This window comes from Camelus ferus, chromosome 18, assembly GCF_009834535.1.
Source record: "Camelus ferus isolate YT-003-E chromosome 18, BCGSAC_Cfer_1.0, whole genome shotgun sequence".
NCBI lineage: Eukaryota > Metazoa > Chordata > Mammalia > Artiodactyla > Camelidae > Camelus > Camelus ferus.
In genome coordinates, this window is record NC_045713.1 from 7660626 (window position 1) to 7685968 (window position 25343).

The following is a 25343-nucleotide window of genomic DNA, read 5'->3' on the forward strand; positions in this document are numbered from 1 at the left end:
CAGGCAAGCCTGGGCTCAGGCGGTGCGTGGGACAATCCTGTTTGGCGCTCAGGCCTCCCTGAGGTCCCCGGTCTTAGCGGCGACGGCGGCGGCGGCGGCGGCGCGCTTAGAGGAGGAGGGTCTAGCCGGGCGGAAGAAGTCCAGCCCGAGGTGTTTCCGCTTCCGGTGTCAGTTCGAGGCGCCGCCGCCGCAGCCGCCGGAGCCGCGATGCCTAAAGGAGGTGAGGAGCGGGCGCGCGCGGCCCGCGGGCCTCGAGGGACGGCCCGAGTCAGGCGCCCTCTGTCCGCTCAGCTCGCGGGCGTCTCAGAGAACGGCGCAGAGGGAGCATGTCCGCGCCGGCTGAGGACGAGGCCTGGGCCTCGACGCCCAATTGTCCAGCTGGGGAAACTAAGGACTGTAGCGGCCTCGAGCCACTCACTCGGGGGTCTGAGGAGACTCAGAGGCTTTGGGTCCTCGTCGACACGTAAAGCTGATCTGGGCCGCGCTTCTCCTGGCCTGGGGGATCTGGAGTTTCCTCCCATTTTTAGGCTCGCGGGGAACTGAGTCACCGCGTCCTGCGCCTGTGCCGGGCCCGCCTGCTTCGCGCGTGAAACGTGGGCCTTCTGGGGCTCGGGAGGAGGCCTGTCTGCTGCCACCTAATTTGATGCTCTTAAGCCTGGGAGACCTAGCTTTGACTGCCCTATTTGGCAGCAGGCTCGATGCGTGCCTTTAAGCCAGTCGCCTAACATCCCCGTGTCTTAGTTTTCTCACGTGCAAGTGGGGGTTATGATTATATATACCTCATAATACTGATGCGAGCCTTAAACTAGGTAATCCACGTGGAGGGCTCAGTTCAGTGCGGGACAGTCGCTAAGTGCCCAGTAAACAGTAACTATTGTTATTCGTAAGATTTTGCCGATTCCTTGGCCAAGACGGTAAAGGATCCATGGCTTCCCAGTACATTGTCGACCGTTCTCCGTCCTTTTATCCCTAAGAGTCAATAGTTCTAGACCCACCTATGTCACTGTCTAATCCTGTAGCCTTGAACAAATTATCACTTTTTCCAGTCTGTTTTCCTCATCTGAACACCTGGCTAATAACCCTTAGCTTGGAGAGGTGGGATCGGATTCATAAAATTATAGAGCACGCGACATGCCTGGCTAGCTCCTGGCACAGAACAGATTTTGAATTAATATTGGTAGCTCGTGTCATGTTGATTAAGATGCGTCAGCCCACAGGAAGGTCTGCTTGGAGCCTTTTCAGACCTAAATGACTTCCTGACTCTCTACTCTGAGAGATAACGGGTTTACAGAGCTGAATCCCTTTAAACCTCGCTCTCTACTGATTTATTCTGTGGTAGGAAGAGCCATGTCTCCTCTGTGTTCCTCAGTCTCCTGCAGGAGGGTACTAAATGAGCCCTCCTGGCTTCAGAATTCTAAGAGTCCTACTTAATAGATACTTTGAGCCAAGATTGGAGGTTATAATTAGAAAATCCTAACTGGATTCTTGTTTAAATGACTTGGCCTTTTGGCTTGTGTAAGCTTTATGGGCAAAAAAAAAGGTTTACATTTCTTGATTCTGTTCATTTGCTTGAAAAGCAAAAGAAAACATGAAGATGTTTAAAAAAAATGATGAAATTTTCTAGGAGCAAAGGACCAGCTCTTTGTTATATAACTGTGAAGCGTTTTAAAGGCATGGAGAGCTTCTGATAAAAATTACTGTAGACCAAGCCAACATCAGTATCTCACAGCCAAGGATGCTGGATGAGAGCCTATACTGGCAATTTTGAGTTGTTTCTATTAGTTTGAACATTAAGAGAGAACAGGTGTTACGGTTTTTTTGATGGCAAACTTGACCTCACACAGTAGGACTTTGATGAACATAGAATGAGACACCCCTGGGAACCTGGGTAGTCATTAAAAATGGGTGGTGTGGTCTGTAGCAGCTCAATTATGGCTCTGCAGCTGCTGTCTAGGAAATCAAGGGAGGCCAGGATCTTTGCTGCAGTCTCTGGAGCCCAGAGCAGCTCTGGCTAATTACAGATTCTCTGTTCTTGATGCAAGACTCACTGGAAGTCAGGTGGGTTGCAGCCTCCAGGAGACGTGGAAGTGGATCAAGGCCACAGCCACCCCAGTGTCCTCTGGGACCAGCTGAAAGGGTGCCTCCCTCCTTTAAAACTGACTGATGACTTTAGTAGGGGTCAGACTAGTATCCTGGCTCCAGATTGTCAAACTGTAAAACTGATTCTCTGTGATGAACTTTAATTGCTAGTCACATTTTTAACTCTTAGACGGTAGTCAAGTTTATTTTCATCTTTAACTTTTTTTGCCAGCTATGTTTCCTACTCCAAGCACAGGAAGGTTTTCTCTTACAGATTTGAAGTGTTCTTTTTCTACCATACCACTTAGGTGAATGTGAAGTAGTTTATTATATTCCCTGTAGTAAATCACTGACGTGACCAGTGGCCTTGTTTTCTTTTCCCCACCAGGTCCTATATTAGAAGCGTAACAGTCATAGCAAACCTTTTTGTAGCGCCTATCCAGTGCCGGGTACTGTTCCAGTAGTTTCACACATGTTAACAAATCCATCCTCATGACAGCCCTATGAGGTAGGGACACGGGTGAAGCAACTGAGACTCTGGCAGGTTAAGTACCTGCCCGCAGTCATAGAGCTAGCAAGTGCTAGAGCTGAGATTTGAACCCAAAGGTTGGACTCTGATATGTGCACTCTTCCCTGCTCTGCTGTGGTCTCAAGTCTCCTTGTGTATGTAATGGGGCCAGCCATGATCGTGCGCAATAGGCTTGGTCAGAGGGATCAGATGAGCCCGTGCCTGAGACAGAACAGTGCAAGTAAAAAGCACTGTAGCTTTGACAGCAGGGACATGAGTGCTGCACATTCTCATCAGTGCATCTAAGTCAGCCTGGTGCTTCTCAGGGGCCAGGAGATTTAGCCAGTCTCTCCTTGCACTGCGCCCTCCCCCAGATCCTCCCCTCAGGTCTTATTTGTGGGAGCCCGCATCCAGCACACAGTTGGTGCTGCATCAGGTGACCACATGTTGCCTCTTTTGTCCCTTTGAACATGGGAGGGTGGGGAAGCACAGGTCTTGGGTGGTGTTTGGGGAAGGATAGGTGAGGTTCTGCAGCCTCTGATGAGAGCACCTCAAGCTGGATACAGCCTGGGGCTCGGGGTGTTCAGGGTAGCTGCTCCCTTTCCACCTTCCTGAACTGCCGATCCTCGTGCAGGGAGAAAGGGAGGCCACAAAGGCCGGGCAAGGCAGTACACGAGCCCTGAGGAGATCGACGCGCAGCTCCAGGCTGAAAAGCAGAAGGTCAGGGTGAGTACGAGCCTTTCCAGTCCATGCCAGTGGCCAAGAGTGGCATTCTGCCTTTTGGAATCCAGAGTGACCAGGCAAGGACCACCCATTCTCAGGAAGAAGCCAGTGCCTGAGGTTGTGGTGGGGGCGGGGCAGTGGTGGACAGCAGGTAGCAGATGGGAATCCCAGAACTACCAATCACGGGGAGGGCCATCCTCAGATCAGTTAGGACTCTCTTCATTCAGCAGCGTTTGCCTTGGTAGGCCTCTCAGTCTTCGTCCTGGGTTCCTGAGTTTTGGGGGCTCTCCCTCCCCCAGGCTCTGCCCATCACGCCTTGGGCTCTCAGCCGCGCTACTGGTGTGCTCCAGCCATGCAGGACGGCTGCCAACCCCAGTGTGACGTGATGCCCTGCCTTCCCACGCCCCCAGCGGGCAAAGCGCCGTGCATTCCTCCAGACCTTGCTCAACATCTCCTCTTCTGTGACTCTCACTGATGCTACCCACCCTTCCCCCTCCAGTCTAAGCTTAAGAGGTCCCTCTACTCTGGTCCCACAGCGTTTTTTCCAGCCAACTGTCAGGAAACAGAATGTTTCCATCGTTGGTGTCCACGTCCCAACCACACCATTAGGTCCTCACCGGGATAAGAGCCAAAGGGAGCGCAGTCAGGCTGGATGAGTGGCACAGCTGTGAAGTGCTTGGGAGAAAAAAGCCGCATCTAACTGGGCCGGGGGAGGGGGGTGAGAAGCTGGCGACTGAGCAGGACCTTGGAGAGTGTGTGGGTAAGTGTTAAGCGGGGGAGTGTGTGGTTTTTGTAAGGAATGTTTTTGGTTGGGAGGCAAGAAAGGCGGAGGGAAGTGGCATGCCAGGGTGTTGTCACGGGAAGCTGGTGCAGCAGGGCGTCTGTGTGGGCAGGCTGGAGTGGCTGGCCTGCCACTGACCGTGGGAGTGGAAGGCAGGGGAGGTCTTGCCCAGGGAAATGAGTACAGTTTGGCAGCTGCACGTGGCAGCAGGGGGAGCAGGAGAGGAGCTGAGCTGGACTGTGGTTTCCAGCCCCGCAGCCAAGTCCTTCGGACCCTGGGAGACTGAGCAGCTCATCCAGGCTCTCTGAGGTACCTGGGCTGGGAAGAAGAGCAGGGCCTTTTATGGCCGTATGAGGGTTTGCTGGACTGGGAATGACTTCTAGGCTGTGGAGCCAAGTGGACAGGCTGCCTTTGACCCAGGGTCCCCCCCTGGGGCCAGCATCGCAGAGTAGGACTGTTATCATACTTGGTTGCAGCCTTCTGGGGGCTTAACTTCTCAAGGTCCACGGTCTGGGGGCGAGGTCATACTCTTGGGGGCTTGTTTCACGTTTCTGATTCCACAGATTGTTCATTTCTGAAGCAGGAAGAAGAGGAACAAGGAGAAGAAGGTGGAGATGGGGCTGCAGGTGACCCCAAAAAGGAGAAGAAATCCTTAGATTCAGATGAGAGTGAGGATGAAGAAGATGATTACCAGGTACTGGGTCTTACAGGGGCTTGGGACATAGACTCACCCATTCAGCAAACACCAGTTGTGTAGTGGTCCCAGTGGTACATGCAGAGTCCTTGCTTTTAAGGGTTTACATTATAATGGGGAGTTTTGAGTTCTGTTTTAGACAAGTTTAGGTTGTGATGTCAGGTACCCAAGTGGACGTGTATACACACAGCCGGCTGGGTGTAGGTGTCTGAAGCTGCGCACAGTGGTTAGATTAACTGGCGTTTGGAAGCCGTCTGTCTGGTCTCTTAAAGAGAAATGCTGGGATTGACAGGGCCTGAAACTCTGACCAAACCTGCTACATGGAGAATTTGTGCTCTCATTTCTTCCTCAGCTTCCCCAGGGCAGGTCGGAGGTGTGAGCTCCACGTTCTGGTGCCAGCTCCCCACACCTGTAGACTGGGTGGCTCATTCCCAAGTCACATTTCCCTCCCATTACCTGGATGGCTGGGGACTGGCATCCTTGGCCTGCCTTGCTCTGGGGATCCAGCATTGCTTGTTGTAGTCAAGCATGAAATTCCTTGGGAAGCTGCTTTTGGAGGCTGAGTCAAAGTGAGGGAGTAACCCTCTAGGCTGAGAGCTTGTGAGTTGGGCTTGGGTTCACATCTCATTTCCTGTCTACTTCCCGGTGGCCTCAGGCATGTTATTCTACCCTGTGCCTCCCTTCAGCCACCTCTGAAGCTGGGATAACATCCTTGCCTGCTGGGACTGGGCACGGGTGGGGCTCAGTTCACACGCACTTACTCCCCTTGCACCTCCCAGGCTGATGCAGACACTCCTGCGTGCTGTTCCCACCGGAAGGCTTGGGCCGAGCGTCGCGTTGGACTCGGGGTGGAGCAGGAGTTTGTCCTGGTCCATGCGGGTTATTGGGAGAAGGTGGGTGTGGCCCCTGGGCCCTGCAGGACCGGACTTCAACACAACTTCTCATCCTATCTTAGCAAAAGCGCAAAGGTGTAGAAGGGCTCATCGACATTGAGAACCCCAACCGGGTGGCACAGACAACCAAAAAAGTCACACAGCTGGACCTGGACGGACCCAAGGAGCTTTCAAGGAGAGAAAGGTAGCCTGTGCTGCTGGGCCTCGTGACGGGCAGGGTCTGACCTGCAGAGGGCTGAGGCATCAGCTCCTCTGCCCTCGTTTCCTGGGCTCTGGGGTCCCCAGTGGCTAGGTGGGGGCTCCAGCTATGGTGTTTATTTCTGTTTCATCTCCTTCCCCCAAAGGCCCTATAGAAGCTTCTTAAAAAAACAAACAAAACAAAAAACATCTTTTCCCCCAGCAGAAACATAGCAGGGAAGATAGAACAGTGGATTCAGATCTGAGTGTTGCACTTGAAGGAAATAATATATGGATGGTTACTCTACAGTCCTTTTCTCCGAGACACCCCCACTCCAGGGACACTTCCCTTATCCAGCCTGATCTGACCATTCTTGGCCTGCCTCCATCCCTCATGTCATGGCCATAGGATCGGGAGAGGACTAGGGGCTCTTGCCGTCCAGAGCAGTGCAGGGAGGTCTCCTGGCTACCCCAGTCCTCTCTGAGTCCCAGGTGAAAATGGAGCTGCTGACAGCTCCCCTGTACGCTGTAGGAGGATTGTGGCCGAATCCTAAAGTGTCCTGTACAGGCCTGTCTTTGACAAGTCGTTCCCTGACTTTTCATGGCCACCAGGTGACATCGGGCCTTACAGGAGGTTGAAGGCTCTTAGGGAGAGCCACTGTGGTTTCTCTCCTAACTGGGCTGCTAGATTTAAATCCACCTTGCTGTGTTGACCATGACAGCTGAGGGGTTTCAGAAAACCCCATGGAGGGGAAGGTCCACTGGCTTGGGATGTGGTTGGAGGCTGCTAAGGACTCTTCCCCCTCAAGCAGCTTCCTTCTCACCAGTGAAACCAAGTGAGGTTGCAGAGCCGACGGCCTCTGCTTGTCTGGTGAGTGTCCATCGGGAGGGGCAGGTGGAACCAGGGCCCCCTCCCCAGCTTGGGCCTGGGCTTGAGTGGCCTTTATTCTGGCTTCCACGTCCAGTTTGGCTGATAATGTTGGGAAGGATATCCCCTGTGACACCATTTTATCCAAACAGAGAAGAAATCGAAAAGCAGAAAGCAAAAGAGCGTTACATGAAAATGCACTTAGCGGGGAAGACCGAGCAGGCCAAGGCCGACCTTGCGCGACTGGCGATCATCCGGAGGCAGCGGGAGGAGGCCGCCCGGAAGAAGGAAGAGGAGAGGAAAGGTGAGTCTGGAGCCTCTGGTGTGGGGGCCAACTCTGGTTTTGGACAAGCTACCAAGCCCTGCACTTAAGCATCCTTGCTGCAAAATGGGCGGGGTCACGGTGTTCAGTAGAGGCCCCTGCTGTGTGTGTGCGCACCTGGGCCTGCCTTTCTCAGAGTCAGATGGAGGTGGGTGTTCCTGCCAGCACCTCCCAGGATGCTGGGAGAGCCCGGCAGCAGTGGAGCCAGATGTGGGTTTGAATCTCAGCAGAGCACCGTCCACAGCATCTGAGGGAGGCCTCAGGATGCACCTGCCTTCGATGCTAGAAGGTTCCACTATGGTCTGGGGTGCCCTGAGTAGCCAGGAGAGCTGCCTGGGGTTACCACTGTATGCCTGAGGGGCTGGGGAGTTTATTGTGGGCGTGGGCTTGATTTTTATGGTGCAGACCCCGATGAAATCTGGCCCAGGGTCCCTCTTCCCCATGCCCTCCCCTCCAGGGGGGCCGAAGGCCGTAGGGTTTCTTCCAGGCCAGATTGGCTGTGGGGAGTCAATCTGGTCTAAAGGAGCATTTGCCTCGTGACCTTCTGGCCTCATGCACTCCTTTCTCCACTCAGTGTTGGAGAGTCGGGGGTGTGGGGGGCATGAGTCTGTGGGGATCTTGCTGTCCTGACTTCTAGGCCTGGAAATGGGAAATCAGTTGCCCCAGGGCATTGTCCCCACACGAGACATAGTTATCTCAGCTCCCCACTAAGTAGCTCTTGTTCACAAACCCCAAAGCAGGAAAGGACCTCATGTGTAACTATTTGAATGTTGCTGCTGATTGCAGACTTCAGAACCCACAAGGAGAGGTTAGAATTACAGGGTTCTGCCTGGGGGTGGGGTAGGAATGGTGTCCGTTTGCCCAGTGGAGTGCACGTTGGTGGGCCTCTGTGGAGGGGACAGCCACCCAGACTTGACGAGAATGTCTGGACACGGGCCAGCGGGAGGGCGTCAGGCTGGGCCCTTCTCCTCAGGTCTCTGCCTCATCTGCCAGCTGAGCCAGTTGCACAAAAAGTTTTCTGAGGCCTTTGGATGTTTGGTTCTGCTATTCTGGGATGGGCAGGGAGGGCTGTTTCGGTTTGGTAGTGACTCCTTCCCTTCCTGCTTCTCAGCAAAAGATGATGCAACTTTGTCAGGAAAACGAATGCAGTCGCTCTCCCTGAATAAGTAGCATGGCCTGTGGGAGGAGATGCCAGGGACCGGGCCATGCTGCCAGGACCTCTGCCGTGTCTCGCCCACCCTGTGCCCCGGCGCCGCTGCATCCGCCCCTCATGGCGAGGAGCCCCCCACGGCCTGGGACTTCTTCATCTTGGCACGGAAATCGTTTGGGGGGATGGTGGGTGGGGGGCTGGGGGAGGGGGCAGCTGCTATCTTTGAGACAGAAAGATGCAGGGCAGCATTTCATATGTAACCATTTGAATGTTTTGGCTGTTTTTAGAATTCAGAACCCTTGTCGGGGGCGCTGGGAGGTGGGGTAAGAGGAGCTTCGTTTGTCCAGTAGGTTGTGCGGCCAGGGAGGTCAAGCCCCCGCAGCTGCTGACAGGTTTGCGACAGCCAGCTCTCCCCCCCCCCCCCCCGGCTGTGTTGCCTGGGTGCTCGCTTGGAGGGGCTGTCGTCTGGGAGCCCGGGTTCCTGAGGGTCATGGCTCCTCCCTGGCCAGTCCCCTCTGGCTGAGACCTCCTCTCTGCCCTTTCCACCCCTTCCCCCACCCCCTACTCTGGCCAGGCCCCGGGCCCATTCTTAACCCTGCCCGTGGATCATTTCAAGAAACCTGTTTACTCTGTAGCACCCAGGCCAAACAGGCTCCACAAACCCAACTTGTATATTTGGCAGATTAAACGACATTATCGTAATCCTGGTTCTGTGATCCGTCTCTGGGCCCCCATGCCTGGGCTGCCTTCACCCAGCAGGGCATGGTGTCACTCTCAGGCAGGCCCATTCCACAGGATTCAGGTAACACTGATCCGGGTACAGGCACCGGACCCTGGACCTCTGGACTGGGAGAGATTTCAGGATACAGAAGCCAGTCCCCTTCCTTTTAACCAAGTAGGGACCTCAGGCCAGAGCAGCCAGGGACCTGTCCACTGCACACAGCAGGCAGTTGGCAGCACCAGGCCTCCCTGGCCTGTCCTCTAGGCGCCCCCTGGTGGTGACAGCCTCAGGATTTTGGTGCTGGACGCTTCCCAACACCCAACATGACTGCCAGGCATTCATTACCTCCTTCATGGTGTGGGTGGCAGTGGGGAAACTGAGGCTTAGCACAATCATGTGGGCTGCCTGCAGACTCAACCACAGTGCAGGCCCTACTTGTGCACCACTCCGGGAGGGGCGCTCCGCCTCCTAAACTGCAGTGTCCTGAGGTGACTGGGCACCGGGCAGGGCGGTGGTAAAGAATCAACACTGTGTGGCCTGCACTGTCTCCTAAGGACTTAGAACTTGTCTCCTGATTTAAAGGAGAAGCTCTCCGGAGGGACAGGCCCTAGAACAGGGGGGAAAAGTTCGGATTCTAGGTACAGTTTGTCCTGCAGCTGTGATGATGGTTCACAATTAGGAGAGCCACTGATGTAACTCATTACCTACTTAAACTAAAAGAGAAAAACCATGATTATAGGAACAGCTGAAAAGCATGTGATTAAGCAAAAATACCTTCTGAGTAAAATAGGAACAGGGGGAAAAAATCCTAAAAAATGATGAGCAATTATTAAAAACCAACTGCAAACATCAGATGGAGAAATAGTAAGTTTCCATTAAGGCCCAGAACCTGCCTGGAATGGACAACCACCTGTTTAGGAATCTGACTGCTGAGTGAGTGACAGGAAAGACACCTGGTCCTGGCGTCGCCCAGGCTGGCCCCCGGTGGGTAAGGAACCTTTTAGGGGAAGACCCTTGGGTTTAGGATCAATTTTGCCAGCAAACAAAAATAAGCTATCAACGCTTTGCCCAAACTACCGTCTCCTTCCAGACACACAGGCCAACATGTCTACAGCTGCATTTTTATTACCTCCACATTCTGAAGCGATTCATGACCAGCAGAGTGCTTTGGGGACTTTTTTTTTTTTTTTTAACAATAATGAAAGCATTTCCTTAAGAAAAAGGCAATTGTTCTTCAATAGGTAAGAAAAGCCCCCCACCCCTCCCCTCTCCCCTCCTGAGGGAGCAGCCCCCGTGGGGACCTGAACTGGTATCCTAGAAACATTCAGCAAAGCGACCCTTAGCCTCCCTGACCCCTCCCTCAGCAGATGGGATGAGGGCCAGACTCCTCACAGGTCATTTGATCTTAAGGTCCTTCAAGGCTGACTCCAAGCTCTGGAAGGGCACAAGCAGAACAGACGGGCTGGCTCTCAGCTGTCCCTCAGGGGCCTGGCCCACACTTGCCCCCGCCCCAGCCTTGCCCAGGACAGAGAACCTGGTCTTTGGGGTCAGACAGACCTGGGTTTGAATCCCTGCCTTAAAGGTGCCCGGGGGCTGCCCTCCTCCCCTACCTCATCCTAATGACGTGCTCTGCTGGAGGCATCCAGCGAGGACAGGGTGGTGGGGGAGGGGCCCTGTGGGGAGCTGGGGTGGGGCCAGCCTCACCTTTACGTCCCAGATGCTCATGCCACCGTCCATGCCTGTAGTGCAGAACTGTGAGCACTTGGCCTTACCCCCGCTGAGCACTGAGATCTGGCTGCAGAGAGGATGAGGGCTTTACAGATCCCAGCCTGTGCCCATGCTGGGCTCCAGCCCACCCTGTCCTCCAGGAGCTCCCCAACTTCTGGGGGAGCCCTCTGTAGTAAGACATGCAGCCTGGGTATGTGTGTCCAGCAAGGAGAGCCCGGGAGGCAGGCTGTGACAGGTAACACAGGATGGGGCTCGTGCAGTACTGTGCAAGGTGCACAGCACAAAAGGGGACACACAGGCTGGGCAGGGCCTGGAGGACACGTGTCTGGAGTGACAGCAGCACAGCAGGGTGAGGAAAAGCAGCAAAAGACGGGGCTGGGAAGACTTGGAAGCTGGACAGAGGGGCCCAGTCTGAGGACACTGGACCAGGCAGCCACAGGATTTACCCAGCCCAGTCCTGCCACACTTCTTCCTCTGACTGGCCGTGGGGTGGGCACCGGGGGCTCGCAGGATTTGGGAGGTCCCTCGCTCTGGACCCTCAGAGAGGCTGCTGCGAGACCCTCAGTTCCGCCCTTGCCCGCCAGGTTCTAGCACTAGACCCGCTTCGGCTCTGGCCCTGTCCGTGAAGACCGCAGCCCCCACCCCTACGACGGCCCCACATGGCCGCCTTGTCCTAAAAATGCAGTGAGGCTGCTGCTCTGCCCCGACCTGATGCTATTTTTGCGCAGCCTAAAGAAACTGACCAGCTTCTGAAGACAGGGCCCCACCCAGACGCTGGGAGGTGTGGGTGGAGCCCACCCTCCAGGCCCCACCCACCCCGCCCCTCGGCCAGCGCTCACCTGACGCTGTTCTTGTGCAGCGAGTCCAGGCCCGCGCCCGCCGCCGCGCTGCCCTCCGAGCTCGCCTTCTTGTCGAGGTTCTGGAAGCGCTCACGGGCCGTCAGGCCGCGCTGCGAGCTTTGCTTGGGCACGTCCAGCCGCCCACCGAAGCTCAGCGTCCCCGCGGCGCCGTCATAGGTAAATAGCACTGGGAAGCAGTCATGGCCCTGCGGCAGGTGGGGTGCATTTGGGTGCACTGGAGTGCCAGCCTGGAGCAGGCACAGCACCCCCATCTTCCGCATAGGGAAACCGAGGCCGAAGGGGAGGCGCGCTGATGGGCATCTGGCCAAGAATTTAGTGGCTCTGGACTTTGGTAGAGCTACTGGGAAACCGATGCCAGCCAGGGGACAGCCCACAGCTGGACGTTGCTCTAGGCTGAGCATGCCGGATCCCCCTCAGGGACCCCATGAGGTTTGCTGAGGCCCGAAAAGAGACTCGACAGTCAGGTGCGCAGGAGGAGGGCGGGAGAGTGGTGCTCTCTGGACGCAGGGCTGGACGCAGGGCCAGACTGCACCCTCCTTACCAGTACCGGTTCTCTGAAGTGAGGTGTGCCCCTGCCATTTCCACTGGCCGGTAAAACGTAAGCAGAAACGTTAGGGTCCAGGGCACGTTCCCATCTCCCCCCTGACTCTGTGCAGTGGGGGAGTATGTTGGAGACCAAGCCTCCATCTGCACCAAGCAGAGCCCCCGTCACAGCACCCCCGCTGGACACTCAAAGTGAGCAAGAAATAAACCTTTACTGTGTGAAGCCCCTGCAGCTGAGGGTTTTGTAACTGCAGCGTAACCCAACTTATTCTGACCAACAGAGATGGATGGGTGGGAGGGAGGGGGACAAGGAGAGAGCTGCCTAGGGCACCTTGGGGCTCCCTGGGAGGAAGACTGCTGACACTGGCCACTGCTCCCCTCCCCTCCCTCCTTACCGCTGCCACCAGGCTGTTCTCCGTGATGAAGGTGAGGGCCAGCAGCGGCAGTGTTTCCGAGGCCAGCGTCGCAACACTGCGTGAAAGAGGGACATCAGCCACCCTGGGCCTGCCTGCTCGGTGCCATGGTTGCCCCGTACCTGGGTGGCCTGTACTCACGCCATCTTCTTGTCGGCATCAGCCAGGCACACGGTGCTGTCGTGGCTGACCCAGGCCACACGGCTACCGCTGGCTGAAAAGCAGACGCCGTGCACCCAGCCACAGCTGCTGCTGGACTCGAACATCAGCTCCCCGAAGGGCATCTTGGAGCCCCACGGGGTGGGCGCTGGCCGCTCCTCCACCTCCTTGATGTAGGCTGAGAAGATCCTGCCGGGGAGGCAAAAAATGGAGGTGACTGAGGGGCTTGGGACAGGCCCAACAAAGGACTCCCTCTCCCAAACGGGCCTGGTGAAGCCAGAGCCGGCTTTTCATGACCAGCATCTTCACACTCTGACAAGTCTGGGCCTTGGTGCCCACTTTGTGCAATGGAGTAGGGCCAGAAGGTCTCCCAGCTAGGAGTCCTGAGGGCTCCTGGGGTCCTCAGGGCCCTCACCAGATGACTGACCATCCATGGCTGACATGGCCCCCAGGGGGTGTCCTGGTCCCCCTCATGCTGGCCATTGCACTCCACACCAGCCCCTAGGATGCCCCTCCTCCCTCCTGCGCTGCACCTTGAACCAACCCTGTCCCGACTCCTGTCAACTCTCCTGCACACCACTCTCACACAGTAACCCAGACAGCCAGGGGTCACCTGATAGATCAGGGTGGGAACAAACCAGCTCCCCACCCACCAATGAGCCTCATCAGAATGTCATCCTCTCTGTGCCTGGGGCCTCTAGTGCCTGGTGGGGCCTCATTTCCCAAGGGAGATTCAGAAACCCAGGCCATCTGCCTGGAGCTGGGAGCTGGAGACCTTGGGAGACTTGGGGTGCTGGGCCCAGAAGTGACAAGCAGCCAATGGCAACTGGAGACTCTGTGTTTCAGGCCTTGAGATACTGAAGCAGGGCTTGTTCCAGCCTATCAGTCATTTACACCTCAGTGTGAAAAAGTACACCCACTCATTTTCCTCCAGACAGAAGCCAGGAAGCTGAAGGGGTAGGAGGTTCTAATGAGGCAGGACAGGAGGGCCGCAGAAAGAAAGCTTGCTGACATGAAGAGGTGTTAGGGGCAAGTCCTGTGAAGACTCCCCAGAGGCTGGAGACAGGACCCAGGATGACCCTTCAAGGAACAAAACCTCACAAGGTTGACTGAGGCCTCTGGTCACCCTGCTGGCAGCAGAACTGGTCTGGAAGGCGGGATGTGGGGCACCCATGACAGGGCTCCCCTCCACCCGCCCTCCAGTCCTTGTTCCTTGTTCCTGTGTTGATGTCAGAGCCACCCCCCTCACCGGCACTTGAAGTCGCAGGAGCCAGCGGCCAGGAGCACGTTGTTGGGGTGCCAGTCCAGGCTGAGGACGGTGGAGCGGATGGGCTTCTTGATGTGCTTGCACACCCACCTGGGCGGAGGGACAGAGGGACTGTCACCCTGTCCAGTGCTTTCTGGGACCTTCTAGTCCCAGTACCTGTTGGTCTGCAGCCCTGGGGTCCTTCCAGCCCACTCGGGTTCTGCCCAGGCACCCACCAGTCATTTTCCTGCTCAAAATAGCAGATGGAGATGACGCGGGAGCCACTGCCCACAGCGAACTTGTTCTCCTGGGGGGCCCAGCGCACACAGCGGGCGGCGCGGTTGATGCGCAGGATGACGAGTGTGGGCTTCCACGTGCGGCCCTTCAGCGTCCACACGTAGGCGTTGCGGTCTGTGCCGCAGGTCACGATGCGGTTACTCTCGGGGGCCCAGTCGATGCCTGTAGGGTGGGGAGGAGCCACTAGGCTGCAGTTACTCATACAGAGGTGGCCCTACAGTGTCCACACAGGAGGGGCTGAGAGGCCACAATCCGGATGAGAGCTACTCCTGGGGGTGCAGCTAGAGCTCACTGGGGGTGTTACAGCTCTCCCCCTACCATCAAGCATAAAAGAAATGGGTAATGCTGAGCTGCTGGATCAAGCCTTTCCTAAAGCCTGCAAACTCTTTGAGTTTTTCAGTAACATGAACCAAGGTAATCCCTTTATAACTTAAGCCACTTTGAATCAGAGCTGTGTTACTTGCAGCCCGAACTGTCCTAACAGTGAGTAGGTGGATGGCCCTGGCCAGCCCTGCTCCACCCCCCCACCTCCTTTCAGGAGGGTGACTGCAGCCAGCCAGGCCTACCTGTCACCTGCCCGTTGTGCTCCTTGAGCTCATGCACCTGGACCCACTTGTTCCCGCTCTTCTCGTAGATGTGCACCTCATGGTTGTTGGGGCAGATGGCGATTTCTGCAGGGAGACGGGCTGGCGTGGGCAGTGTGCACCCAGGCTCCCCACTCTTCCCGCCACTCCCCCTACCTGGACCACCCTCACAGGCTCTCCTCCTCTGCTTCGGGGGGTGCCCCCGAGGCCCTGCTGGACCCCCTTGTGTCATCTCCCCAGGAGCCAACCTCCACCTGCAGCCATCGCCCCCTGTGCCCCTGAACTAGTCTTGTGGCCTCTGGGAGCTCTCCCCTCCCCCGCTGCTGCCCTGCTCCGCAGCTCCAGCCCCAGGCCTCATTACTGCTCCTGAGAGCACCAGGCTCTCCCTCCTCTGGGCCTCTGCATCTGCCCTGGCCCCCTCGGCTGGACCCCTCACCTCCTCTGGGTCTCCATGCAAATGCCACCCCACCCCAGCAAAGGCCTTCCCTCGCCATCTTTTCTAAACCAGTGCCTCTGCCTCCATCGCTTTCCCCTCATTCTGTGTGTCTCTCCAGAGCTCATTACGCTGCCCACCACCACAGGTGACATTTCCTGTCCCTAAGCCCTCTCCCGGCCTTTGAGCCTGAGCGCAGGCCCTGCTGTCGTGCCCACCTGGGTCCGGGCACCCACAGCAGGGCCTGGCGTGATGACCTGCACTCTGGCCTCCACTCCCTATGCCCGCTTGCCTGGGTGCTCCTACTCAGGTCCCCTCCCTCCTAAGCACTCAGGACCAGGGGTGGAGCCAGGGGACAGCCTCTCGTGTCATGGTGGGGGAGGCACTCACGGGTGCGGTCCTTGTTCCAGGCGTGGCAGCTGATGGGCTCCACCAGGAAGCTGTGATAGGCCATGGCCGCTCCGCTCCTGTGCCCAAGATGGGGAGGGAACCCAGGTCAGCCCCGCCCGGCCCCACTGGCCAGCCGGCCTTGCCGGACAGCAGCAGCGGCCACCCTGGCCTCCCAATTCTGGCCTGAATTCTGGCCTGGTGCCTTGTTTCCCTCCTGGGGCCTCAGTCTCCCCTCCTAAAATGGCAGCTCTCATGGGAGGTCTCAGAGGCTCCAAGAACTAAACAAAGGGTGGGGTGGGGAGTTGGGGGAATGGGTGTCGGTGAAACCACTACAGCGAGTCAGGTGTGCTGGGACCCTGTCCCAGACAGGCCTTCACTCATCATCCGTGCCTCAGTTTCCTTATAGGTGAAGGCCCACCTACCAACCACCCCACCAACAGCCCAGAAGGATGGGGTAAGGGTGAAATGAAACAAATTCAGAACCCGAGAGTGGTGCCCAGCATGCATGTGCTGGCCCTCCCCAACCCCAGCTCAGCCCCAGCACATCCCTCGCCTCCTCCCCGGCCACTGACCTTCAGAGGAGCCCCCTAGGCCCGAGGTGGGGCAGGTGCACACCCAAGGCCCATCACGGGCAGCCTCCCTCTCACTCTCACCCCTCCTCACCCAGCTCTGCTCACTTCGGCCGCGCAGCCCTGGACTGGCTCCTCCCAGCAACTGCCCTCTCAGGCCACCCACTTTCTCACTGGCTGTTGTTCTTTGTGCTAAACTTGTAGCCCACAGCCAGTCTCCATGCCTGGAGCGTGCCGGGCCTCCTGGCCTTTGCACATGCTGTTCCCTGCTGCAGGGAAGGCCAAGCCTGATGTGCCTTCGAGGCCAATTCTGTCCACATTTCACAGTGGCATGTTATTCTCTCTGAGCCATCAAATACCTCTCCCCCCCCCCCGCCCCGTTCTATTCAGCAAAGTCCTACTCCGTAAAGACCCAAAGTGAACACCACTTCCTCAAACCCATTCTCTCCCCACCCCACCCTCCCCAGCCCCCACCATGACTCAGCTTCCCAGAGTCACAGGGACCCAGGGTTGGAGCCCTGCAGCACTGCTCACCAGCTGTGACCCTGGGCATGTTACTCACCCTCTCTGAACTTCATTTTTGCTGCATCTGCAAAATGGGAATAAGAATCCTGCCCCCAAAGGTGTAGAGGGTGAAGTAAGATGATATACTACGCCTGGCACGTAGTAGGTGTTCATGAAATGTCAGCTCTTGGTCCCTAATGGACGTGATGACACCCAGCATGCTTGACCCGTTAGGAGTGGGCCTCCCAGCCAGACCAGGGGCCGGTCCTGGGGCACACGAGCCTCAGGTCTTCACCCTGGCTGTTCCCTCCGCTTTTGGAGCTCTGGCATGGCTCCAGAGGCTGGCATGGCTCCAGCCCTCACCAATGCCATTCACGCCTGCCTGTGTCTGGCCCACCTTCTGAACCAGGCAGCCGTGGGCCCCACCCAGCACTCCCCTCCCTTGTCCCTGTTTATTTTCTCCACAGATGATCAGTATCGCACATACACTGTGCACACTTATTCTGCCCGTTTTTCTCTCCCCCTGATTTTTGACTATCTTGTTCACGTTTCTATCCCCAGGGCCTAAATGCTGGTCACACAGTAGGTGCTCAGTAAATATTTGATGACACAATTGTTCATGACCATTAGTGCCCAGGAGGGTAAGCTGTTTTTAAAAATGTAAACCAAAAAAAAAAAAAAAAAAAAAAAAGCCATGCAGCATTTCCTGGGTGCTCCTCTCCCACCAGCTCTGAGCACTCTTGTGTTCTCTATGGGAACGCTCAGGGGTCACAGCACCACAGATGTGGAGGCTGAGGGTCAGCAGGGGGAAGCCACCTGCCCAGAGTCACACGGCTCCCAGGGACAGGGGGCGGTCACCAGGAACTCGGCTGCCTCCCCCACCAGACTGGCAGGCTTGCATCTGGTGGACGGACCCCAGGAAGGCTGCTCCTCAGCCCGGGGCCTGAGCCCTGCCTGCCTGGAAGCTGGTGTTCAGGCCGGGGTCACCCACACAGCTGCCAGGGGCCCTGGGGTCTTTCTCTGGTGGTCTCTACCAAGGCCCCTCTGGGAGGAACAGCATGGGTCCAGGCCCAGGCTCCAGGGCCCGGCTGCAGTGTGGCCCATTCATTGTACAGCGGGGACTCCGGGACTCACAACCCATCTGCCCCAGGTTGCACCACAGAACCCACCGGGCCTGGCTTCCTGCCCCCCAGCCAGCCATGTGGTGAGCCCTGTCCGGCCTGCCCACCTCCTGCTCAGCCCAGACGCAAACCACCTGCTTTAATTTACAGCAGGAAGTCCTGGACAGTTCCTAAAGCTGCCCGGTCATGTGCGCACACACATGCATGTCCAGGGCAGGGACTGCATCTGGTCCCCCGGGCCCAGAGCACGGCACCAAGTAGGGACCTCGGGCCACATCTGCCGAGAAGGAGAAAGCGGACACACGTACTCACGTGCGGCCTTGTACACACACAAGCACACTATTTTTCCCAGCTGCACATGTGTGCTCGGCCTTGCACATACAGGCACACCACTCCCCCGGCAGCTGCCTCCCAGCCTCTCTCTCCTTACAAGGCCTCTTTGTGTAAAGCAGAGGCCCCGGAAATGGCACCTCAGCGCCCTGGGCCCAGGGCAGCAGGCCCGATGGGGCTTCCCCGAGCGCTTCCGGGACATCTGGGCTGGGCAGAGGGTCACCCATGTCCACAGATGACAAGACTCGGGACTGGCAGCACCAGGCCTGTCTATCCTGCTGTGCTGATCTGCCCACCCCCATCTCCCAAGGTCACCAAGGGTGGGGAGAGCATGCCAAGGCCAGAAGCCCACTTCCCAATGCCAGCCAGGTTCTTCTTGGCCCCTAGGCTCCAGGGTAGGCCAACCACCCCCACCCCGTCCTTCAGCCTAAGTAGCCCAGAAGGAAGGAGCCCTACAGTTGCCACCCAAAGGATCCCTGGACCCTAGACTTGGCCAGGAGCAGAATCCAACTTCCCAACTCCAACTGTCACAGACTCGCTATGTGGCCAGGAATCTCTGCTCCTCACAGGGTCTTGGTGAATAAGTGTTCAGATGTGTGGGCTGGGCTGTAAAAGCCCATCTAGTGATGTTCCTGAGTTCCAGGCTGTGAAGATGGAGAGGTTGGGTCTGCTGAGGACAGCAGCCCCACACTGGAGAGGGAAGAGTTGTTAAAGATGGCCACAGCACAGTGGGACAGGTAGGGAGGGAGGTTCAGACCACATCTATCAGCCAATCACACTTTAGTATAAATTCAGACAGAAGTACTCCCTAGTCTACTGACTGACCAACACCTTAAAGGGAGGAGGGGGGATGGGTGAAAGGAGTGGGAGAGAGGAAGATGTGTTTCCCCTTTTTTATAACTTTTTCATAACTTCTGCAAAGCAATTGAAACCAGCAGAGCCTCAGTTCTGACTTCCCACCCCCACAAGTTACAAATGAGGAAGTGGGAGCCCAGAGAGGGGTGTGGCTTCTGCAGCCACTGCAGCCTCAGGTTCTAAACTCCTGGCTCAGGGATCATTCCGTGGGACAGACTCAGGGAAGCAGCCTTCACACCAGGCCACCTTGTCACAGGAGCTATGACTTAATAATTCCCAGGACAACCTCCGCCCTACTAAAGGCAGGAAGGGTAGCTAGGGGTGCCCAACACTGCCAGCCAGCCACCCCGCTGAGTAAATTACAACCAGGGCTGCCCTGCCCAAGTGTGCCGACAGTGCAGTACCTACTCCCCCCACCCCCACCGTGCCGCCTTCCCACCAGCCTGGAGCCAGGATCTCTGTGCTCCCAGGAGCACTTCCCTTGTGGCCGGCACTGGGTGCTCAGGCTGAATAGACGGGGCATCACCCAGGGCTGGGGGTGCGAGGGCACAGAGAGCACGATGGCCGGGAGGGGCCTTGGGTTTCCAAAGTGGGGCATGGGTCTCCATGCAGGGGGTGCCATGCACCGGGGATGGGGATCAGAGAATCTCTTTTGTTCACAGAGGTATCCCCAGGGCCAATTAGAGTGCCTGGCACATAGTAGGCGCTCAGTGTTTCTTTTTTTTTTCTCTTAAAAATTTTTTTTTAATTTTATTTTTTTACTTATTTCTTTGGGAGGAGGTAATTAGGTCTTTTGATTTTTTTTAAATTATACTTTTTAATGGAGGTACTGGGGATCGAACCCAGGACCTCATGCATGCTAAGCATGCACCCTACCACTGAGCTATACACTCCCCAATAAATATTTCTTGAATGTGGTTGAATGAATGAATCACATCCTTCTTTTTTTCCTTCACATTTTGGAGGTGGTCTATAAGGAATATAGCGAATTATTTCAGTGGCACATGTCAACTGTTTGTAAATATTTATTGGGGAGTATATGCTCAAGTTTTTTCCTGATGGGGTTAATGAGCAGAAAAGCATGGAAATCTTCCATCTAAAGGGTCTTCTCTGAGGATTCAGGGGAACTACAGCTCCCTTCCAAAGCAAAACAAGCCAGGCAAAGCTAAGGGTCTCAGGCCTGGTGTCCCTTCCTCACAGGCTGGCTTCAAATTCTAACTCTTTTTTACTGGTTTGGTGCCCTCAACCAATGTTCCTCTCACATCTCTATCCAGAAAAGTCTGGGGCTGGACGAGGCATCGTCTGTACGTTCTTTCTTGCTTTCAGAGAAGCTCTGCCAGCCAAGCCTTCTTTGACTCCAGAGGTTTGGCTGTGTTTGAGGCTAAACCATGCAGGAGCTGCCTGGAGCGAGGATCTCTGCTCTATAGGCACTCAGGGAAGTCCCCACCCAGCTCAGGCGCCTGAGGGAGCTGCTAGCAAGCCATTTTGCACACGTGCTAAGCTGTTACTCAACTTCCTGTTGTGTGCGGAACAGCCCTTGTCACCCCAAACAGACCAGCCAACCCCTTCCCCCCAGCTCTGCTCCTGAGGCCTTACAAACCAGGCAAAGTCAAGTTAAGAAACTTGAGAAGACTCACAAGGCACCATAAAGCACCAGCTAAAATAATCCAAGCAAAACAAAACCCCAAAACATAAAACTCAGTGCTGGCAGGACTATGGAGAAATTCTCATTTGTTGCCAGTGTGCTCAGCCTTCCGGAAGAGATTTATCACATTGGTGATAACATTCAACCCAACCAACTGGGTGGGAACAAACAATAGAATAACATGAACAGGAACTTAACAAATTGTTAACACTCTTTGGTGGCATAAACTCAATTTGTTGCTAATAAAGCAGCCGCCAACATTTTTTTTAAGAAAACATGTTCAAAATAACCCCCTTTATAATGATGACGGGGTAGAAAAATGCAGGTGACTACAAATATGTTAAGAGAAGTAGATCTCATCCCAACATGTTAACATCACTATGTCGCTTACATACAAACAGCGCATGTAATTAATTCACTTACTTGGCATCTATAAATGCTCAGAATTTGTCCAGGACTTTGACATACATTCTCTTTTACCTCCTAAAACAAGCCTAAGTAAGAAGTTTTCTGGTATTTGTTTTAACCTTTGTTTTGTACAGGAGGAAACAGACAAAAACCAAGCTTTGCTCAAAGTCACCCAGCTCCTAAACGGCACAGCCTGGGATTCTGACCCCAAATCTCAGAGGTTAGGTTCACCTGGACACTTTGATAAATGTTGGCAGGCCTTACAATAGCAGCAAGGCCGGTAACTGAACATTTATCGTGTGTGCGCCTGGCACATTGCCAAATGTCTTACACACATGATCACATCTAAGCCTAGCAACTTGAAAGTTTCCCATTTTCCAGAGAAGCAAAGTTGAGGCCCCTAGATGCCTTGCTAAGGTCAGTGGCCAGTGAAGGAAAGAGCTGGCCCTCTTCCCAGCGTCTTGTCCCCCTTCCCAGCGTCTTGTCCCCGAGACCTCACCGGCCTTGGGTTCTCTTAACCACTGGGTAGCACTGCCCGCCAGATTGGAGGAGCCTGGGAACAGCCTGGCATAACCTCCGCGTCCGCACTAGGCTACCGCCCGAGGCTTCATGCCAGTTATTACTATATCACGGTCCCGGCCCTGCCCCGGCCCTGGCCGCTGTCCCCGCGCCGCCGGCGAGGGAGGGGCCGTTCGGATCACTCCGGTCCAGCGCCCGAGACCTCAGAGGGCGCGTCCCCAACCCCGGCCAACCCCTCCCAGGACCCGACCCCTCGGGTCTGGCTCCGGGGGCCAGAGGCGGGCTGGTGGAGGGGGCGGTGGCCGGGAGGGAGGGAGGGAGGGGCGAGGCGGGCGGGGGCGCCAGCTCATTTCCCGGCAGGAGCAACCCGGAAGGCTGGAGGATGGAGGGGAAGTGACCTGGGCGTGGGGCCCTCGCGGCCCTAAATAACGGGGGACACCGACGGCAGGGCAGAGTTGGGGGTGCGGAGGGAGAGGGTAGGCCGGGAGAAGAGGCAGGGGAGGGGGAGGCGGACGCGCAGGCCTGGGCGCCCCGAGGGCGCAGAGTGCGGGGATCGTCGTGCTTCCCTGGCCGGGAGGAGGGTGCCCGCACACGGTGCCCCGCGCGTCCGCTCACCTCCAGGCGAGCCCCTCGTGCCCTTTCTCATCCCCGAGTTCCCTTCGCCCCCACATCTCCTCGGGGGATCCCCACCGTGTTCTCCCCACCTGCACGCGCCTCCTCCCCGCGCCCTTTCTCATCCCCGCGCCCCTCCACCACGACTCCCCACCTCACGGCCGCCCCCTGCGCCCCCTCACCTCGGGGCGCCGCGGCCGCGGACTCTGGGCAGTCGACGCGCCGAACCGGCTCTGGGCCGCGCGCTGCGCGGCCACTTCCTCGTGGGCGGGGGGCGGGGCCTCCCGGCTCAGCCCCGCGGTGACGGGGCGGGGCCTGGGCGTCCGGGAGTGCCCAGGTTCCGCCCACCCCCCGGGTTAGGGCTGCCGGACCCGGGGCATCCAGGCGCTCGCCCCTCGCCCCCTTGCGTACTGGGAAACTGAGGCTCGGATCGGGGCGCCCTGACTGGGCTGGAACCAGAGCGGGGCAGCGCGCACGGCCGCCCACTACCGCGGGGACCCTCGGGCCCCAGCCTCGCGGGAACCACACCTTCGTTCGCGAGTTGATGCCCACTGGGCGCCAGAGTGCGGGTGTGGGCAGTAAGGCGTAGCCCCGGCAGCTGGCCCGCCACCGGTGTCCTCACTCCGAAACGGGCTCTGACCCCGGCTGGTCCAGCACCTTCTCGGTGCCAACTTCCTGCCCCTCTTTCCACCGCAGGCCGCTTCTCGCCTTTAAGTTACGCGGCGGCCTTGCAGCCGCCTGAATCTGGGTCTTGGGCCAGGTGGTCCCGAGGGGTCTTTCCATCCCTGCCCCCTGCCCCATCCATGGAGATGTGGCCAGGTGGCCCGGCAGATGGAGGTGACCCTCTCATGCGTCAGGCCCCTTACCGCAGGATTCAGCTCATCTGGTCCGCCAGGCACTAAGTACATCAGCGGAGGAGTGTGGGGTCTTCACCAGTCTCAGGAGGTCCTGGAGCCAGGCACCCACGCTGTCAGGTTTCTGGGCTTTGACACATGCTGTTCTTTCTGCCTGGAACACCTGTCCCACCCTGTCCGCACCTGGCCAACTTTTTTACCCTGCAGGACATGAATGAGTGTCCCTGAGGTCACTTTGACCCCAACCCCCACCTCAACAGGATCTGTGCTCACCAGCCCCAGATCCTATTACACAATTCCACCCCCCGGGATGGTTGGGAGGATTAAATGTGTCCAAGGGTGAGGAGCATTTTGAGGTGAGCACACAGTGTTCAGTAAACTTCAGCTTTGATTAGTAAGACCCCGAGCCTTGCTGGCTCTGAGGAGACACTGAGGGGCTGTTACCAACCCCCCCACCCTCGAGCCCCATCCAGCCTGGGCAGATCCAAGGGATGGCTTTAGTCAGGAAAAAGTTTCAGACGGCCTCTACTGGCAGCCTCCTTCCCATGGGGACAAGCACAGTTTGGTGACCCGTGTTCCTGGCTACTGTTTACCCTCCCCAGCTTTGTAGATGCCTAGGGAGTGACCCTGGGTGGGACTGATCCCCACCTCTGATGGTGGCCCCTGAGTGCTCTAACCCAGTCAGCTCATGGTTCCCCCACCCCCCACCCTACCCCTACCCAGTCCTGGACTTGTGACCTAAGATGGTCTGGTCAGAGAAAGCCCAGGACTTCTGATGAAGATGGAGGGGAAAGCAGTGCCTTCTGGGTGACATGTGTGATTCCCAGTACGAAAGTGGAAGAGCCACAGGGAAGCCAGATGACACAGGGGAGTGTGACAGAGGGAAGCCCAGGAAACGACCAGAGCAGAGCCCTGGTCAGCCTCTGGCTGACGGCCTGAGCCCAACCTGCCTGCGGGGGTTTTGGATATGTGAGCCAAGGAATCTAATTTTTAAACTGGTTTGAGTTGTTTTTCTGTTACTTATCACAAAAGCATCCTAACAAGTATGCACACCTGAGGACTCCCTTTTCCTCCTTGTGAAACTGAGCTGATTTGATGAAAAGAAGACTCAAGCTTAGTGCAAGCAGAAACCAAGTTTGCATTATTCAGCCTGGGGCCTAGAGCCATGCCTGGCTTGGAGGAGGAGCTCAGTATGTATCTGCTGAATGAAAGAAGAAGGAAGGAACACGTCAGGTGAGAAACCTGAGCCCAGCTCTGGCTCTGCCCGGTAACCTGGAGTGTAACTTCAGGCAGGTCACTCTCCTTGCAGCGCCTGGGTTCCTGCCTCTGTAGACTAACATTTCACAGGCCTGCAGTCATTGTGGGAAGACCCAATGGATGGGAAGCACACTGCAGACTGGGAAGCCATGGGGGTGTTATTTGAAATGGCTCCCTTGGGGGACAATTTTCTAAGCCTTAAGTGGAATGAGTCCTTGGGTGGGGAGACCCTGGGGGTGGAGGAACTTCATCTGGAATTCTCCGAACAACTCAGGGAGCTGTTTCTTCCTGGCATGTACCTCCCCCGTGCAGCCCTGGGATGAAGATGCTACACTGTCCCTTCTTTTCTGCCTTCTCAGGATTCCCAGGAAGGCAGCCACATTCCCAGGCTGACTCTTCAGGGCTGACTGACTTGGGGAGGGCTGGCAGCTGGGGGCTGGTGCAGTGTCTCAGGACCCTTGAGGTCCTTTCTGGCTTTCTGCTCCTTCCTCCTCACTGCACTGGCCTTCCTGCCTCCTGGTCACAAGATGGCAGCCACGCTCCAGGCATAGGGACTTCAGAATGGGCAGGCGGGTCAAGGCAGTGGGACACTAGGGAGGAAAACCTTCCCCAGAGGTGCCCAGCATCATCTCCTGCTGTATCGGCCTGCGCCTGGCCCCAAATGGGGTCTCTCCCCGATATCAAAGACTTGCCACCCAATGCCTGTCACACCCACTTCCAAGGCACAGGACTCAACTGGGAAATTTGGTCTATGAGGAAACCCCACAGGCAGCGCCAGACGGGTCCCCTCCCCTTGGTACCAATGACATCCCCCTGCTCCTGGGCGCAGTGACAGAACTGGGCTAGGCTTCTCCTCATCTTGCCCCCGCCCAGCAGAGAGTGGGTATCTCTGGGGCTCTGGGGAGACCACCCTGGGTCCAACGGAGGCTGTCACTCCCTCTCTGGACTTGAGTCTTGTCATCTCCAAAATGCAGCAACAACTGTCCCAACCGCACAGGGTGGCTGTGAGGAGTTAGTGCCCACCCGCCGGCGCTTCCTGCCGGGTTGTCTCCCCACATCCTTCCTCAGCAACCCGTCTCAGGGGACAGGCTCCACCTTAG

The 25343-nt window shown here is 56.8% G+C and overlaps 2 protein-coding genes across 3 annotated transcripts; one reads left to right on the top strand and one right to left on the bottom strand.

Moving 5' to 3' along the window:
• The first annotated feature begins 73 nt into the window (after positions 1–73).
• PDAP1 (PDGFA associated protein 1) lies at positions 74–8897 on the top strand. 2 transcript variants are annotated; one of them, XM_032459790.1, is made up of 6 exons: positions 74–220; positions 3222–3313; positions 4672–4785; positions 5741–5862; positions 6876–7027; positions 8157–8897. In XM_032459790.1, the coding sequence occupies exons 1-6, from the start codon at positions 208–210 to the stop codon at positions 8213–8215; spliced, it is 552 nt and encodes a 183-aa protein (XP_032315681.1). In that variant the 5' UTR covers positions 74–207; the 3' UTR covers positions 8216–8897. The 2 variants fall into 2 exon arrangements, with proteins under 2 accessions (XP_032315681.1, XP_032315682.1); XM_032459791.1 differs by having other exon boundaries at positions 4675–4785.
• Positions 8898–10021: 1124 nt separating this feature from the next.
• ARPC1B (actin related protein 2/3 complex subunit 1B) lies at positions 10022–22466 on the bottom strand. The gene is made up of 10 exons (XM_032459782.1): positions 22315–22466; positions 15570–15646; positions 14729–14833; positions 14102–14324; positions 13869–13976; positions 12602–12808; positions 12443–12518; positions 11484–11689; positions 10621–10711; positions 10022–10350 (listed from the first exon to the last, which is right to left on the bottom strand). The coding sequence occupies exons 2-10, from the start codon at positions 15631–15633 to the stop codon at positions 10312–10314; spliced, it is 1119 nt and encodes a 372-aa protein (XP_032315673.1). The 5' UTR covers positions 15634–15646; positions 22315–22466; the 3' UTR covers positions 10022–10311.
• Positions 22467–25343: the final 2877 nt, after the last annotated feature.

What these genes read in the sequence shown, in the direction of transcription:
- PDAP1 (XM_032459790.1), top strand. An exon ending in ATGAAGAAGATGATTACCAG is followed by an intron (nt 4,786 to 5,740) that starts GTACTGGGTCTT and finishes ATCCTATCTTAG; the next exon opens with CAAAAGCGCAAAGGTGTAGA. An exon ending in GAAGGAAGAGGAGAGGAAAG is followed by an intron (nt 7,028 to 8,156) that starts GTGAGTCTGGAG and finishes CCTGCTTCTCAG; the next exon opens with CAAAAGATGATGCAACTTTG.
- ARPC1B (XM_032459782.1), bottom strand. Translation starts at nt 15,633, where the DNA reads ATGGCCTATCACAGCTTCCTGGTGGAGCCCATCAGCTGCCACGCCTGG. An exon ending in CTGGAACAAGGACCGCACCC is followed by an intron (nt 14,834 to 15,569) that starts GTGAGTGCCTCC and finishes GTCTCCCTGCAG; the next exon opens with AAATCGCCATCTGCCCCAAC. An exon ending in GCACAACGGGCAGGTGACAG is followed by an intron (nt 14,325 to 14,728) that starts GTAGGCCTGGCT and finishes CCCACCCTACAG; the next exon opens with GCATCGACTGGGCCCCCGAG.